The sequence below is a fragment of the Thalia democratica genome, chromosome 3, assembly GCF_965202585.1.
Source record: "Thalia democratica chromosome 3, ktThaDemo2.hap1.1, whole genome shotgun sequence".
Taxonomy (NCBI): domain Eukaryota; kingdom Metazoa; phylum Chordata; class Thaliacea; order Salpida; family Salpidae; genus Thalia; species Thalia democratica.
In genome coordinates this window covers 48,767,264-48,786,164 of record NC_139167.1, presented here as the reverse complement: position 1 = coordinate 48,786,164, position 18,901 = coordinate 48,767,264, and the positions used below count along the sequence as shown (strand labels likewise).

At 24.8% G+C, this 18,901-nt stretch overlaps 1 protein-coding gene across 1 annotated transcript; it reads left to right on the top strand.

Annotated features, from left to right (window-relative positions):
- Positions 1-1,341: 1,341 nt before the first annotated feature.
- On the top strand, positions 1,342-18,099 carry LOC145831239 (pendrin-like). The gene is made up of 16 exons (XM_082938395.1): positions 1,342-1,501; positions 2,114-2,262; positions 3,205-3,326; positions 3,382-3,492; positions 3,658-3,774; positions 8,164-8,243; positions 8,303-8,473; positions 10,049-10,299; positions 10,424-10,574; positions 11,719-11,818; positions 13,055-13,242; positions 13,357-13,631; positions 15,171-15,210; positions 15,484-15,523; positions 15,601-15,744; positions 17,792-18,099. Exons 1-16 carry the CDS (start codon positions 1,493-1,495, stop codon positions 17,971-17,973), a joined length of 2,130 nt encoding a protein of 709 aa, XP_082794521.1. The 5' UTR covers positions 1,342-1,492; the 3' UTR covers positions 17,974-18,099.
- The last annotated feature ends 802 nt before the right edge of the window (positions 18,100-18,901 follow it).

Genomic DNA, 18,901 nt, shown 5'->3' with positions numbered 1-18,901 from the left:
TAAGCAATAAACAAAAATAAAGATATAAATAATACTTTTGCACCAAGTTTTAAGAAAAGTGTGACTTGTTAGCTTAAGGGTTTTAATGACGAACTTGAAATCTCTTTAAGTTGTACGTTCAATATTGAAAGCTAGTCATCAACTTATATATAAAAATAAATTACAAACAGTGATATTTATCGTTTAATACTAGATACATATTTGTATTAATTAATAGAACAATTTTTATATTAACATTCTACAAAACATAAACTCAACTTTTTCAAGCCTAACTTGGATTAAAATGCTGATATAATTTTACTGCTCACTTTATTTAAAGAAAGTTTTAGTTTAAGAATAAACTTGAAATTGCATAAATTTGTACTTTACTTATATTCTTAAATTATAAATTATCTTTACAGTATAAATATCAGCTTAGTTTTTAAACACAGATAATTACCTTTAACAACTTTTTGTTATCATTTAACAAAATACTCAAAAAAATAAACTTTGCAGTAAGTCTCAAATCTTGTTTAATTAAAAAAACGGTTTAAACCACAGTTTTTTTATTAATAATTGTTGACTCTAATTATATAATAAATTTTATAGTTCATCGTTTAAACTATAAATATTATATATATAAATAGTATTTACACAAATTTAAAAATTAACAAGAATTTTAAGTAAATTTATAGATATATTGAAATATGTATAGATGTTATTAAACAAAACATTTTAGAACATCAATAATTAAGTATGTATTTTATTTTAAACATCCTACTAAACTAGAACACTTTATATTTATTACTGATTAGTTTTTTTAATAAAATTCAAAATAAAAAAGTAATAAATCAATTAGAAAAAAACATAGTTTATCTGGTTTAAAGTTTTATATTTAAAGTTGAAATCGCAAGAAAATAACATTTTCATATTTTATATTTTAATAAGCTATTTAAATCATAAATTGGACTATACATTCTACGTAAAAATTTATTAAAACTTTCCGTGCTTTTAGTAACTTTTTCCAGGTCTAACTTTTAGTTTTGCATTTAAGCTAGTGATGAAATCACTCTATTCGCCTATCATATGCTGCCTGAGGTGCAAAATTGTGTTGCTCACGTTAGTATTGTCGAGATTTGATTAAAAATTAATCATTTGTTTACTTGGAATAAAAATATGTAGAAAAACAAGTTGACCATTTAACCGCATCTACGAACATTTCGCCGGAAGTAAACCTGTTTAACTTATTGAAATATAAGATTGTGTTTGTTTTCAAGTGTGGCCAGTGTAGTGACGTATTAAACAGTATAAACTATTTCGACAACAAATATAGTTTCTAATTGAAACGTATAAAACGAAAACATGTAAAAAATACAATGTTTTGCACTTTCCACTAGAACCTTAATTCTTTCTTTTACTATTCTCTCATTTTTAATAGTAATTTAAAGTCTTTGGTTTTAACCATTTCCAAATACACTACGATAAACAGAGGCGATACCAGTTCAGACTGAAAATGGTTTCGGTAAGTTGCTTTTTTTTTTGTTTTACAAAGTATTTTTACAAAGTCTTATTCTTTGCTCACAAACTCTTGAACAGATTTTATTTAAAAATGATGTAAAACTAAAAATAAACATTATTAAATAAAGCTTCAAGAATAATTATTTTCATTTTTAAAGATACTTTTTAAATTTTTTAACTAGTACTCTAAAAATAACTAATACTATTTTACTTTATTATTTTCTGTTTACTATTTAACTCTCTTTTGATAACCTTTGCAACTTAAGATACTGCACTTTACAAATTTTAGAAATTTATCTATGTCGGTTAATTAAAAGATTTTAATGCAAATAACGTTGCTGTTTCTATTCATCGATATTTCTTTAGATTGTAATTTACATGAAAAAGTACAAAACTTTAGTTCTAATGCTAGATTAGAAAAATATAAAAACTTCTTTAATTTTAGGTCTAAAACTTAATTAACTTTCTTTATTTAACTTTATTCTTTTGCGTTGATACATAGTTTTTGTTAACAAATTTTGCAATTAATTTTTTTAGTCAGTATAAAATGACACAACATACGAATTAATACTTTATAAACAGTATTTATAAAAATTAAACATACCTGAATTTACAGCACACCGCTTTAATTAAAGGAAAGCTCAATGTTAAACGAAAAGTATACAACCGGTTTAAATTTGACCAAAAGTACAGAACAAACAGCGATGAAAGCTCTCTACAATTACTGGTTCTTTCTATCTTGAGTAATTTAAGGAGTTTTAATCAGTTAGTTAGTAGAACTTAGATATCTATTTTAATTTATTAAACTAGATTTCTTTTAATCATTTGTGTACTTTAGCACTACTTATTTTACTTACTAATTTATTATTTTTTGTAACATTAAAAACATAAGTCTACTATAGTTTTAACCTATATAAACAAAAATCAATGTTTTTTTTTTAAAGTTTCAATATACTTTCACTGCAAATCATCAGAAACTTACTGCAGACATTTAAAGTAAAACAATAGCTTTTTAACTAAAAACAATAAACTTTAGAAAACTTATTAAGTATTTAGATTGCTGTAAAAAACCAATCAACAAAAAGCAATTAATGTTAAATAGTAATAAAGCAAAAGACAAGCATTTTAAATTACAAAACAAAACAAAATGTTTAACACAAACAAAGACACTTTTAAGTAAATAAAATAACCAAGGAAACTTTTAAACAAATTAACCAATGACATTTTTTAACAAATAAGGAAACCTTATAGTCAAACTCTTTCTGCTTACACAATTCTGGCTTATTTAAAAATGTTGAGATTACATAAGTAGCTTTCATAATTTTATTGTTTTTAGATTATTAGTTTATTGTTTTTAGAAGTCTATTGCATTACTTCAAATGTCTGCAGAAAATTTATGATGAGTTGCAGTGAAAGTGTATTAAAACTATTATTGAAAAACATTGATTGTTATTTATATAGGTAAAAACTATTATTTTGTTTAAAAAATACTTTTTCCAAAATCGCTTTTACTTAGAAGTAACAATTTAAAACAATTTTAAACTATAAAAATACTTTAACTATTCATTTATTCTATTACAAACTAAAAACTAAAAATTTCAAAATAAAGTAAATTAAAACTTTAACGTGTTTTAAAAGTTATCGATTGTTTTTATCTCTGTTTATTTTTGATTTCCTAACATTTTTTAATGATCCATTTTTTTTTAGAATATGGATTTTTACTAAAAAATACGTACCAATTTTGAACTGGATAACTAAATACAAGCTGAATTATTTAAAGGGAGATTTGTTCTCAGGAACTATAACCGGATTAATAAGGTGCCACGAAGGTATGTTACATAAACGAAGTTTCGAATTATGAACATTAATGATTTTATATAACAGCATTGGCGTGCGCGCTGCTGGTTGGAATAAGCTTCAACAACGGTTTGTATTCCTGTTTGTTTCCGGTTCTTTTTTGGATCGTTTTTTCTAGCTCTAAGCACTCGTCTATTGGTAAGTCGTAGAAAAATAAACTTTTTTATTTAATTGATTTAGCAACAAAATTTTCAGTTGCATCAGTCATAAGTTAATTTTGAATATAATGAAATTTAGATTTTTTAGTATCAGCTTTGAACAGTTGTACTATTGCATTAAAATATCAAACGTATGATTTTTAAGGTACAAATGTTATCATTTGCTTTATGCTGCATTCGTTAGCTTCAGATTATGCCGGGTCATCTTTTGAAAGTAAAAGTGTCTTTTCTAAAAGGTCTGCAACTGTAGAAGTAGATACAGGTATTTATCATTAACTTGTTTCAATTTTGACACATTGAAAACGTATACATATTTTCTAGTTATCTTCAATTCTTTTCTTATAAATAATAAAATAAAGTTTATAGATTTTTAGATATTTAAAATACTTGTTGACTTTTTAGAGGAAGAAGTAAATCAAACATAATATTTGTTAACCTATAAAATTAACTAAAAAGTACTAAGGCTAAAAAGTAAAACTATAACATTAGTTTTATATTAAGTAAGATATCAATACAAAATTGGTTATTATGAGTTTAATTTTTAAATACTTTATTTGTTACGAAGTCTCAACATAAAGACAAGTTTTCAAACAGTTGAGCTGCAAAAATAAAACAACTAAATTTATCGAGTAAGAGAAATAAATTACAAAACGTCAAAACAAAAAACTTTTGAGGTTTAAATAAATTAATAAATAGAAATAATAAAAAAAATAATAAAATATTCAATAATACTGGCTAAAAGTGATATAAACTGATAAAAATCAGGTTTATAAATCTACACATATATATTACATAAAATTTTTATGTACTCCCTTAGAAACACAAACTTTTTTTTACTTGAAGTAATCAATTTAAAAAAACTAAAACCAAATTAATCATTCTAAAATAAGTATAAAAATCACATTTAGTATGGATTAGTCCAGGGGTTCCCAACCAGGGGTGCTCGCACCCCTTGGGGGTGCGAGGCAGCATTACAGGGGGTGCGAGATGGCTTTCCATTTTTGTATGATAAAGAAAGAGATTTTCACTCTCTGATAAAGTTTATAAAGTTAAAAAGTACAATTTGTTATAAAAAGAAGGTGGCGCTAATTTTCTAAATAAATTAATTTTGTTAATACGTCATAGAGCAAGAGCGCTTTTCTAAAAGTAAATTCATTTTACTATTTTTATTAATAGCTGTTAGTTTATAATTAAAATTTCAGTAAAGCTTTCTTAGAGTTTTACACCTTTAATTTTAATCATTTATTCTTTAAATATTTTATTTTCTTAACTGGCCATTAATTGTTTAAAACAGTTTATGAGCTAGCATTCATAAATGCATAAATGCATTAGATATCATTTCTAATGTAATCTTTGTTTAAGCTTAGTTGTACAGAAAGTGGTGCTTAAAAATTTCACATCAGTAAATTATAAATTCTCAGCAATTACTGTTGTTATACCATTTAATAAAACTTGTTTTTAGCTTTAGTGAAACCAATTTTTATAAATCAGCAAAAGTTATCAACTTTATTTCTGTTCATTCCTTTTTTGAACTTAAACCGTTTACCTTTTTCAATCTACTTTTTTCTATTTATGTTGTAAGCATACAAACTTTTTTTGTATTTGCTTTTATACATATCTTTTGACAACTTAAGACTAAACATCTTTTAATTTTTTAAAATCTTAACTTAAACCTTTATTATTTTAAAACCTCCTAGCTGCTAATAGTTTTGAAAATAAAAGATTACATAAGCTTAACTTAGAACAGCTGATTTTTATTTTTTAAGTACATATATTCATAACAAAATGTATAAAAAGTTTAGTTTTAAGTTTAAGCCTAATATTTATTACTTTTCTAGTGCTTTTTCCTCACTTCTAATACTTTTTCAAATCTTAAAAAACTAAATGACGAAGTCATAAGATGAAGCATTGTTTTTGTATAAACTTTATGAAAAAAAAATTCATAGTAATTAACTTTTTTATTTTTCTTAGAATACAGTTTATTTAATTAGTACTTAATCATGTCAAAGATAAGGAAGTGAATGATAGTTAATTAATAAATAGTTATAGCATATAGTGTTAGGGTGCGAGATCAAATTAACAGACTTTAGGGGTGCGGGGCATCAAAAAGGTTGGGAACCACTGGATTAGTCATTAAAATATGCAAGTTATTAACAATTTTAGCTAAAAATTGGGTTTTTTAATAACTATAGACAAACAAAGTATTACAACATAATTAAAACGACGCACAACGTTTTTGTAAAAAAGTATAGCGGAATAAGCACTCCTTCAAATAATGCCGGCACTGTGTAGTAAGTTTTTTCTCCTAATCCGATTTAAATTCTTATTTGCACTATAAAAAGCAATTTATATTATATTTTTATTTTGAACATCTTTTGAGTTGTTAGTAAGTAAACTATATCTAAAAAAAGTAAAAAAAGAAGATTTTTTATAGTCCACAATATTGCAAACCACTTCAAAATAAAAATTGGGAAATTGCTATTAGACAAGCATTTACAAAAGTTTTACTAAAGTCATAACATGATAATAATTTGGGTCATATTGAATTACTCCCAACTCTAGGGTCCTTATAAACGGAAACAACATATAGTGAAATACCCATACTATTATAAAACTAGGAATAGCTGTGTAGTCGATAATAAATATTGCCACTAAAATGTGGTTTATGAGGCAAGTATCTTAACATCAAAAAGGACTATAAAAGTAGACTCCAATTTGTAAGAAAATATCTAATTACTTTTGGTATTTAAAACGGTCGAGTATTCTATTAAACTGAAAGCTATAGATGCTGTGAAAAACAATCGTAATCAGATTATAATCTACTTCTAATGCAAATTCGCAAGACTTTACATCGGAATGGCAAACAAAAGAAACATAAATGAAATAGACAAAGTTATTACACAGTGCCCATTTTGTTAAAAAGAGTTCTTACAAGCTTTATCTATTCTGCAACTTTTATTTACAAAATTATTTTTGCACTGTTTTAGTTACATTGTTATAATTTTGTTCGTCTATATTAGGGGTGGGCAACGTTTTTTATTCAAGGGGCCGGATCAAGAAAAATTAAGTTTTTTGCGGGCCGGAACATTTTGAATTAGTGATTTAAGAGATCCAGTATCCAGCCGAAAAATTATTTGTTAAATCCGAATCTGACTGGATACTAATTTTAAGGCCAGATCCGGACCCGGTCGGATTCTAATTTAAATAAAAGTTTCGGATCCGGCAGGAATCTAATCTTATGGATACAGTTGATCACTTTTTTTAATCTTTAAAACTCACAAAAGCTTCACAAGTCTGACAACTTAAGATGTAGATTGAGACGTGTCAGATGTTTAAATAATGTCTATGAACAGAAACGACATTGTAATTGACAAAGGTACGTATGTAAAATATCGTTCTTAGAAAAACACTTTGCTTGGGGTAATTTGACAAAAAGATATTCAAACTAAGTTAAAACAAGACAAAATATTACGACAAAATGGGGTATTTATTAGTACACATTAATTTATAAAGTCATTTTTTAGCATCTTTTTTAAATTCATAAAAAAATTGTAATTATGACCCGTAGCGGGCCTGTCACTTCACTTGTCACTTCGGGGGCCGGTAATTTTCATTTGCGAGCCGGATCCTATTAGAGTTTAACAAACGGTCGGGGGCCGGTCATTTTCTCTCTGCGGGCCGGATTCGGCCCACGGGCCGTGCGCTGCCCACCCCTAGTCTATATTCTATAACCACCGTATATTTTAGCTAAACTTGTTATAACTTGCATAGTTAAATACATAAAAAATGTGCTTTGTCTACTTTATTTTGAAACTACTCATTCTTATATTATTTTACTTTAACCGCCTATCTCGTATAAAAGTAGTTTTAAATATAGTTTTAGAATATAAATAAAATTTAAGCGTAGTTTGTAAACCTATTTTTTAAGTCAATTTGAGCAATTTTTAGTAAATATTTGTTATTAATTTTTTTTTTAATATTACTTTTAGATATGAAAATTTATGACAAAGTGCAAAATGTTATTGTTTAAAGCTTTTTTTTTATTCGATATTACAGTTTTTTTCACAGCTTTACTGCTTGAAATTCTGCTATTGAGATGAAAAACTATAAAAAGTTAAGATTTTTTTTAATTATTTATTGTTGTATTTTTTTAATGATTTTTAACTTATTTACCCAATGCTTTTGATATTGTCACTAATTTTTATCTGATAGAATATATAATTTACTTATTCAAAAATTTATTGATATGAACTGTTGAATACAGTGAAACACTGTAAATATTGATTAAAAAATTTTTGAAACAGTTATTTAATCTCTTATTTTAGTAACAGTTGAGATTGTTAATTTTCGTTGAGATTATTGTTGGTATAGAGTCTTTTGAAAATATTGATACATCTTTGAGTTGTATTTAGACAAAAAGTATTTTATCTACTTTTCTTTAATGGTATTTTTTATAGTTTTTTACAAGTATGTATCCTAATTCGCAAATGATTTTTTATAGTTGTCCTAAAGGGCATTTCGTATTTAATATTTTTTTATAAATAAAGTCTAGTAAAGTATAATAATTAGACAACTTCTATTGATTTATTAATCATACTAGCTTTATTTAACCTCCACTTGATATTAAAATATCATACTTTTTACTTCTCAGAAACTGTCACAGAACCAACAGAAACTTTAGAAAGATCAAGCTTGATTTTGACGTCCTCTTTTTACGTTGCAATTATTCAAGTAAGTTGGAACAATCTTTATAACTTAATTCAATTATTAAATTTCCTCAACAAATTCAGATGCTGATATCAATGGGTTTTTGCCGTTTTATACTGAATCTTATTTCTGTTCCATTAATAAAAGGTTTCCAAAGTGGAGTTGTGCTTTTGATATTTCTTTCTCAATTAAAGTTCTTGGTGGCATCAAAGGAAGTTGTTACAGAATATAGCAGTTGTATCAGCTTTATTCAGGCAAGTATATGTAATGAAAACTAATTAGTTGATTGATCTTTTTTATTAAGATTAAAATTAAACTTTTATTAAAGTTACAGCACTTTTGACAATTTTATCTTAGTATTAAAATTACTAACAATTTTTGGTTTTATAAAACGACTCTAATACATATTTTGTTTCAATTTTTCCTTTTTGATTATATATTTAGCCGATGACTTTTAACGGTTTTTATTAGGTAGCTATGTTGTTTTTATTTAAATGTTAAAGGAAAACTAGATAATATAAATATTTTCAATAAATATAAAAACTTAAATAGTTCTAAGGGACGAGCTAAAATTATAGTTTTCACTGGTTTTACTTATTAGTTATTATTTAAAAGGAAAATGAGATCTAAGTGCAAGTTTTTTAAACTTTTTAAAAAAGTTCATTAAAGTTTTTATTTAGTTTTTTTAAAAGTTCGATTTTCATTAAATGCGAAATGTTGTATTTTTGTTATGGAGCAAGTTTTCTTAAGTGACCTTATTCTGTATTCGCAAAAATCACTGCATAGATTAAAATATTTGATCAAGATAAAAAAAAGTTGATTGAGTTTTTTCTTGTAATACAGTACAATACGACCTTTTTTTAAAAAAATATATATAAACTAGTAAAAAGTTTTTGAAACTTATAGATTATTTATTTGTAGAATTTTACTCTTTTATCTACAGCAGGGTTTCCCAAAGTAGGCAGTATCATCTCTTAAGCTTAAGGGTTGTTTTTGGCTATTAGGGGGCGTAAATTAGTAAGGTAGAAAGAAAGTAAATGGATAATTAACTAGTTAAATTTGATAGCTAATAAATGAAGGCGATTGTTTTTTTTAATTTCTGCCAATGGGGCGTTTATGAAAATGAGTTTGGGAAAGCCTGATCTACAGTTACTAAAATGAGTATAGAATCTTTGTCGATATCATTTAAAAGTATAAATTATTATATTATCAAAACTAAAGTTTTTTATTATTTAAAAAAACTAGATTTTAACCCATTTGCAGGTTCATTTTTTCATTTCGTTTAAGCTGTGTTAAGTTATATTTTAGTTTATTTTAATTAAGAAATCGTTAAAACTCTTATTAATTAAACAAAGTCACATAAAAAAGACAAGTTGCTCTTGTAAGAAGTTTTTTATATCTATGAATAGAAAGTACTAGTTTGGTTATTTTTTACAATGATATAAACTTTAAACTAATCAGAGTAGCTCATGATAAAAATAAAATGTCACACATATCTGTATTTCTTAAATGTTAAAAGAAATGTTTTTTTTTACTTAAGCTTATAATTTAAGTTGTAATGTTAGTCTAAGTTTAACAAATAATAATATTCTTCTTTGAATTTCATTTGTTTTAAGTTTTAGTCATATAATTTAGTTCATCAGACCAGACAAAGGTTTTTAAGCTTTCGATAATTATAAGATTACTACCAATATATTCATAAGTTTTGCATAAAAGCTAATAACTGGTTTTTTGTTCAAAAAATGAGTTTCTAAAACTTTTATCAACAATAAAGACTTTATTCTTTAGTTACAAAAAACTTATAGTTATTATAATAATTTTTTTTCTAGGAATTGAGTGGTGGAATATTTTCTTGGCCTGAACTCACTATAAATTTAAACAACATAATTATAAGTATGATTGTGCTTGTTGTTATTGTGCTTAACTACATGGCAAGGCGGATGCTTATGAAAAATAGCAATTATCAGTTGCATTTTGTGTTGTTTCCAATTGAGTTTGTTTTGATAGCTTGCATTGCTCTAATCGTTCATTATTGCGGTCTGAGTTCAAGTATACAAACTGTTGGTATCATAAAACAAGAGTAAGTATTTTTCATTTTCGTGTTGTTCTAAACACAATTATAATATAAACAATTTCATTAAAATGAGTTCAAAGTTAAACTTATAAATAAAATAAATTCGATACTAGTTAGTAACTAAATTTAGACTCCAAAACTGGGAAGCACCAAAATACTTATTGACAGTTGGAAAAATGTTGTTTTCTTTAATTCCTATTGCTTTAGTTAGTACTATAATGACATCAAATGTTACTGAAAAAACGGCTGATAAAGGAACTTATTATACCAATCTACAACAGGTTATTCTATTTTGTTAAACGTGAAATTAAAAATAATAATAATTGTTTTTGTAAGAATAAGTTTAACTTTTAAAATGTCATATATTTCAAAAAATTTAAAAAGCTTCAAAGTGTTTACAAAACCCCTGAACTCTAACTTTTGTTAATTATTTTTAAATAGGCAATGTAGTAGATACGTTTTGTTTAGAATCTAAAAAAATATTACGGTAACCTGTTTACATAAATACAATATATGTATATTAGAATATATAACATATATATATATATATATATATAAAATAAGGTTAATGTTTAAACGTAAACATTTTCAACTGAGCCCACTTGAAGGGCTTTTAAATAATTTATTCAAATGGCGATTTTTAAAATTCTGGAACATATGTTTCACAAAGCTTTAATAAAGTTTAATTAGTTAGAAGGTAGATCGATTTTTGTACTGAATATTTGTAATGTACAATATTACGTCATACTGTTTTTTGTTTTTTTGCATAACTTTTGTATCTTTGTTTAGTACAGTGCTTTGTATTTTGAATTTAACTGGCTGATGATCAAAGCTTTATGAAAAATTAAAGCTTTGTGAAACATATGTTCCAGAATTTTTAAAATCGCCATTTGAATAAATTATATATATATATATATATATATACATGTTGAGTTTAAAAGATAAATACCAAACTAGTTTTTTTTTTTACTGTTTATCATTTTTGCTAATACAATTACCCATAATCGTACTTTAAACATTTGAACACGACTTATCAATATTCGATTTATTTTCTGCCAGACAAATTAAATCAACTTCAAATAAGAACTAAGTTGCAGATTATAAGTATAAAACTATGGCTAAATGTTGAAAACCTAACTTAAAACATTGATTATGTGTAATTTAAAAATTTGTTCCTTGTTTTTTTATTTCTTTTTTATAAATACCATTTAAATCATTTTGAGCCAAACTACATAAATCTGTTTTTTCTAAAACTACTTTAGTCTAGTCTAGACTTATGTTTAAATTATAACTTAACAGCCTTTTTTACAAAAACTAGTTGACATTAGCAACTTTAACTAAGAAATGTTAAGGTAAGAACAACTCAAAAAATATCTAAAATATAACTGTTGTGTCTTAACACTTAATTAAACTTTTATTGAACAGGAAGAATTTGTAGTTGGAATGAGCAATATAATTTCTTCATTTTTCGGTTGTTTTTATGTCACACCGACTGTAAGTAGATCTGTTTTACAAAAAGAAGCAGGTTTGATTTTTTTTTTTAAACTAAGTTTCTTTAAAGTACTCACAAAAAAATTTAGTAATTAATATACTAAAACATTCAAAGAAAGTTCCTTGAATTATTTTTCTTAAAAGACCGCTGAACCTCAAAACCTCTAATAAAAAATTTTTTTAGCTATAAGCCGTAACCTTTTAAACCCTTAAACTAAAAATAATAGTTCGCAATATCTATTTAGACATTTACTTTTATACGCTTTCAAAATACATATGTGCTATCACTTAAAATTAATGTATATATAAATATAATATATTAACGTAAAAGTATAAGATAGTCTAGTTGTATGGGTAGCATGTATCTAGTTTAAAAGATTTAGTTTAGAAACGTTTCACAAGTTTTAATATAATTAAACTGCTTCTTCAAACTAAATATTTGTAAATTTAATACGTAAACAATTCTAACTAGCCTGGTTTATTTTTATGAATCTTGTTTTAACATTAACCGAATAGAATTTCTTCAAATAAATAAAACCAGTACAAGTTTACCGTATCAATTACATACAAACATTTATATTTTTTCAAATTAAATAATAAAAGACTGCTGATATATTTTTTTGATAGTTTTGCCGTATTTTAAAATCACATAATTTCTATTTAAGTTACAATACTTTTTGATAAAAATTGTAGCAATTTATGTATGTAGAAACAATAAGTTGTATATAAGAGTTTAATGATATATAATGTGAATTTTAAAATCTTATAGTACAAAGTATAGTACATGAGACTACTTTCTATTTTTACAATGTACTTAAAATAAACTAATAAAATTAATTTGAAGATCAAATCGAAAATTCTACTTGATATACTTATAGATTCAATATAATTCATATTTAAAAACTTTAAATTGTGTATTTACTTAAAAGTTTTTTATTCAAAACTATCGTTCTATTAGTTCATGAAATTTTAGATAAAAGCTTATTTGTAAATATATGTCAGTTAAATAAAAAAACATAAAAATTTTATAAAATACAAGTTAAATTTATACTTATACAAATCAAAAGTCATAAACTTAGCTTTTTTGTAATACGTAAACATAGAATTACTATGATACTAGTTCTAAATCTAAGTCGTAGTTAAAAGTTGTAATTACATATTTACTAAAGTAATAGTGAGCTAAAAAATAAAAGAATATCAATACTTGAATTTAACTATATTTAATTACCACTTTATTGTTTTGCTTTAGAAACCAGTATAATTGTTTAAGGTGGAAAAACTCAAATGTCTTCACTGTTTTCGTCGGTAGTAGTTCTTCTTATGATTTTTGTGGTATCACCTTACTTCAAACTTCTCCCGTTGTCATTGCTTTCATGTTTTCTGATAAGTTACTCATTGGTGTACTTTACGAGTTGGTCTTATATACAAAAAATTAGAAAGACGTCGTCACAAGACTTTGTTAGTACTTTCATGCATTTTTATCAGAAATTTTATGATTCATTTACAAGCTGAACTTGATTTTTTAAATAACAATCTCACAACAAAATAATAACGTAGAGTTTATATTTTTAGACAGTTTGGTTGGTCACTCTTTTACTTGTTTTTCTCTTTGGGGCAACCTACGGTTTTTACGGAGGTGTACTGGTTTCAATTACAACGTTCGTATATCAAATGAACAGCACAAGTTACAAAACGCTTGGAAATTTGAAAAACACTGAACTTTACGTAGATAGTTGGAAGTACTCGGGAGCCAATGAAGTTCCAAACATAAAAATTTTCAAGTTCTACGATTCGGTTTCATACATAAATAAGGATGCTTTCCGAAAAGGTCTCTTTAAGTCTATTGGGTTGGTTTTAAAGTAAAAATTTTACAGCCGTTTGTAGTAAACTAAACTAACAGGGTCTTTATAAAGTCTATACTTATTTTGGAGCTATTCTTCCTTTAAGTCGTAAGATATATTTTAGCATTGCGAAATATTGTACTAGCAAAAGTATATTTAGAACCGCTTAAAACATAAATCTATATATTAAGATTTTCTCTAAACAACCTTTTTATTCAAAATTTTCTAATGTGTAGTTTAAAAAGACTTAAAAATAAAACAAATTACTACTAGTTCAAAATTCAAAAAAAAAATGAAGCGGCAATAAAAACTTACTCTATGTTTACACAAATTTTTTAAGTTTTCACGTAAATTTTACATACAAACAGCTCATTATTAGAATTTACACATTAATATTCACTTAGTTTTTGGGTTATAAACTCAGTTTTTTTTCAATATTTGATACATTTATAAAAGGTTTAGCATAAAACATATATTGTATTTAATACTATTTAATTTATATGCATTAAAATAAAGAAATTTTTAAAGTTATGTTTATAGTTTGTAGATAATTTTAAGATTAAGTTAAATGCTCAAATTTTATGTCAATAAACTAAACTAATAATGAAAAGTAATTTTAACAAAAGTAACGACCTGAAACCTTAAACAATTTGTAATCATGGCTAATAAATTTGAAAACCTAAAAAACAATTATTTAAAAATAAGACTTGTAGGTAGCATATTTTTTAAAAAGTATGAACATTTATTTTTAAAATACTTTTAAGCCTAATGTCTACATACATGTTCGTTTTAATTTTTTATAATAGTTCAATACACGGCAATACATTGCTTTTATAACAAATTATTTGAACTATTGAATTTAAATACTTCTTAGCTATATTTTTAAACTACTTAACCAAATTTTAACAAAAAAGATAATATAAACACTTTTTTAAGTTTTTGAAAAATTAGTCTGAATAACTATTTTTGGTAGAAGTGATACGTTTTCCTACCTACGAAAGCTACATTCATTAATCTGATAAAAAATAATTTAAAAAATTTAAATTTCACAGAAAATTATTGCACTACTTTTAATAGGTTGCCAACTCCTGATTTAAACTATGAAAATAAAATAAAGTATGCATGTTATTTTTTTTATACGATCAAAGAAAATATCGGCTTAAGTCTAAAGAGAACCTAATCCTGGACTTACATATGTCGTGAGATAAGCTTAACTTAACATAAGGGTTTGATCATACCACTTCGACCATCAGACTACAAGCTTTATGTAAACTGACTATGGTAGATTGACAATTGTAGGCTTTTTGGTTGTGACTGACTGACAAGATTTAATAGAAACAAATCCCGTGTTTCTGTCTACCGAAAGCTTGTGGTCTGATGATCGAAGTTGTTTGGTCAAACCATTATGTTATTCTAACTATATTTATTTAAAATACATTATTTTAGGTATTTGTATAGTAAGGTTTTGTACATTAATTCTAAACCTTTATATTATTTATGAATTTGTTTTAAGTATGTTCTTTTACAAAATAGTTTGTTTTAAAGGTTAGAAGTAGACGACGATGTTATTGATGAAAAAGGCAATGTATGTTTATTTTTGATTATATGCTTTCTGATGTAATAAAAAAATTATAGCTTTTACAAAGTTGTATTTTATCAGTATTATATTAAAAAACATATTATAGTAACTTAAATCAAACTTCATAGTAGAAATTGTATCTTAAGCTTTATTCTTTTTATATGTGGACAATTACTGTATTTTTGTTTGCTTTTATGGTTTAAGATACTGTTTTTAAACTTTATAACAAATTCATACTATATTTCCAACTCATTTATTAAATTTCTATTTTTTTAATAGGAATTTGCAAAAAAACACCAAATTATAGAGAACAATAAAGGTTAGTGTTTCGACACATTAAAAATAAACTAGATAGACTTAAGAACATACATAATTTCATCAAAAAAAAATTTCTAGGATCAAAATCATTAGGGTTTGCATACTTGATATTAGACGCAACAATGTGGAGCTTCATAGACTCAACTTCGGCTCGTGAATTCATTCTTATATCAAATAAGCTCGACAAATACTCAGTGAAAATTGTTCTCGCTGGTGCTAGCAGTAAGTAAAAACTTTTCTACAAAATTTTTAACTATTCTTTACTGTTAACAAAGTCAAGTATAAGAAAAAAAATGTACTTAATTACATTAAAGTTAATAGTGATTTTATATTTGATTAACCTTTTATTTTAACACCATCTATTTGTACAGTCTTTTATTAAACAATATGTTTTTTTTTCATCACATAAAGTTTTCAAAAGTCTGCGATGTACAAATTATTAGTTGTATCTACTTATACTTAGATTTATTGTTGAGTAAGACGTTAGAAATGATTTAGTTTTAACGTTAACTTAATTAAGACTGATTTAGTATTATCTGAAATTTACTTTAGTTTTTGATGAACGAAAGTTTTCTAATACTTTCAACATAAAGTATATAAAATACAAAAACTCAACTACAACCGTTGTTTTTCACTTTAAAAGTTACTAAAAACTTTTAGACTTTACGATGAGAACAGTTCTTATCTTTACCTTATAATAATTTATAAAAAATAAATTCTTAAACGTTCGACTATTCAATAAATACACAAAGTAAAACGTTAACTATAAAGATACTATTATAAACTAGTAATCAACCTAAGTAATATCAAACATCTTGTGTTACTACTTTGTAGATAAATATCATATATTTAAAAAAATCATGGTTAAATACATTTGAAAAGTATTCTGTAAATTTCAACAAATAACTTTTTTTTTAAGTTTTGAAGAAAAAACATAAATTAAATCAGAAAATATCTATAATTTTTGAAAATAAGTAGTATACTTTCTAATTAAGAACACGACTTAAGGTTGAAGTATTTTTAATAATATTCTATTCAAACGAGTTTTTTTAATTAAAATAGCCTAAGTTTATTACTAATATTTAATTAATTTTAATATTTTTACATATTCATAAAAAATTGACTTTTTATTAGTTTTTATTTTGAAAAGAAAACTGATCTAACAGATTTATCAGTACAGTATACTACCGCTTAAGTACGCACTTTTTTTGGTACGCATCACGCCTTAAGTACGCACTTATCCAGAAAGACAAAGTAAAAGATGTTATACTAGAACTTCAAGAAATTCCAGTTTTTTTGCCTAAATTTTCAATCATCAAGTTTTTCCAGATTATTTTATGTTTCCAGGTAGAATGGCCAACCTGCTGAGTTAGCCTGATACTTTCACAACTTTTAAACTAGGGTGAGTAATCCTGAGTAGGCTAAGTAGCCTGAGATTGAGACAGTCTTGTTATTAAATGTTAACAAACTAAATACTTATGTAGTGGTTGCAGAAAAGTAAAAAGAATAATGATATTTGAGCTGTAATGCTATAAAATAAATAAATCTAGATGACAAAGTTAAAAAAACCTACATATACAAAATAGTTAAGTCATAATTTAATTTAAATGTACATACATTGATGTTTTAAAAATGTTTGGTAAACACAAAGTAGTTTGGTACTTTCCCTCTAACAAAACAAAATGTAGCTTAATATTTTTTTTTTAATCATTGACTGACATTGACTTTCTATATTAAATGTATGTATTAATTATGTAGAAGCTTTTTATAGAAAAAATAAATCATTTTAAAATCTATCAAAAATATTTGCAAATTAGAATTATGTTTTAAATGTTATTTAAAATAAATGACTTGTTTATTTGGCTTAATTATTTGGTGGCTAGTTGTAAGAAAGAAAACAAACAACTAAATTTCATATTATACTATATCGTCAAAAAGTACGCACTACCCGTGCTAAGTACGCACTTATTGGTCGGGTTCAATTTGCGTACTTAAGCGGTAGTGTACTGTACTTTCAACATTATGTTTAAATATTTTAGTAATTTTTAGTGCAGTTTAATGCAATCTCTCATTCTTAATCCTTATAACTCCATATCAAAGAATGCTTGTATATGATTTGTTATGGAGTTTAAGTAAGTGTTTTTACAAAATTATCTTATACTATATGATTGTTTACGCGAAATTAATTTATAAAGGTTTTAGCTTAAGCTAAAACAAAAAGTTTAAGCATAAAACTCAACCAATAAATATTTAAACTATACAAATTAAGGTTCTGTGTTAGAGACAATGGAGGGGTGTAAAGTTTTTTCAGAACTTATAAGCAAAGATCTTGTATACCTTACTGTTCATGACGCCGTCATTTCACTACAATTCACACCAAAAGATGTTGTCATATCTTTAGAAAGTAACCGTTCAGATAGTTTGTATATTAAAGATACAAAAAAAGTATAATATTAACTTTAAAGGACTGTAATTATATTTAAGTGTACTAGAATAAAACTCGTCTTCATTTTATCGCTTTCTTACCTATTGTGTTTCGCAGTATAATCGTTTAAATAAAAGATGTAATTTTTTTAATTTACTCTGATGTTATTAATAAAAATACGTACTAAACAAAAAGTAAGCTTCATTTTGTAAAAACAGTTTGATAAATCGTTGAATTAATCATTTTTATTGATTAAAGTTTTTCTATTAGCGTAAACTTTAAATTCCATCTACTTATTTCTTTTTTCACTTATGTAAAATGTTGTACATGTTATTGTGACATACTCTTATGACAAGTACAACATCTAACTTATTCATTTTTTAGCGACACAAGCAATTAGTTAACAGAACTTTAAAGCAATAATGCAACAGGTTTTTGTAGTAAAAATTAAAATTAATAGTATACTTAAAAGTATTGTTTAGTCAAAATTCACCTTGAGTTAAAAAACAATACTGTAAAGTACTGTCTCAACTTTAGTAATTTTAGTGAATTGCTTAAAAAAAAAAGTATACCAGATAAATTTCAGCAACAATAAAATTTTAAATTTATTTAGCTTAAATACAGCTAAAGAAAAATATATAAAATTATGTATAAAAGATGACACGGATAAATAAAAAAAAACAAATTTAAGGTTTTTAAATATAAGTTAATAATTGAAAGACATAGCTGTTATCTCAACAATATTTTATTATTAAGTACACGAAAACACTTAATAAAAGCAAACAAACTACAAAGTAAATATATAAACAAAACTTTTAAAACAAAATAATAAAACCTAAATGTAAACGAAAACTTATTTTGGTTACCTAAAACAAAAATAAAACTGAGGAAGATGCTATTTGAAGTATTAAAGATTTTAATTAATGAGACTAAATTAAACAAAAGAACATATTA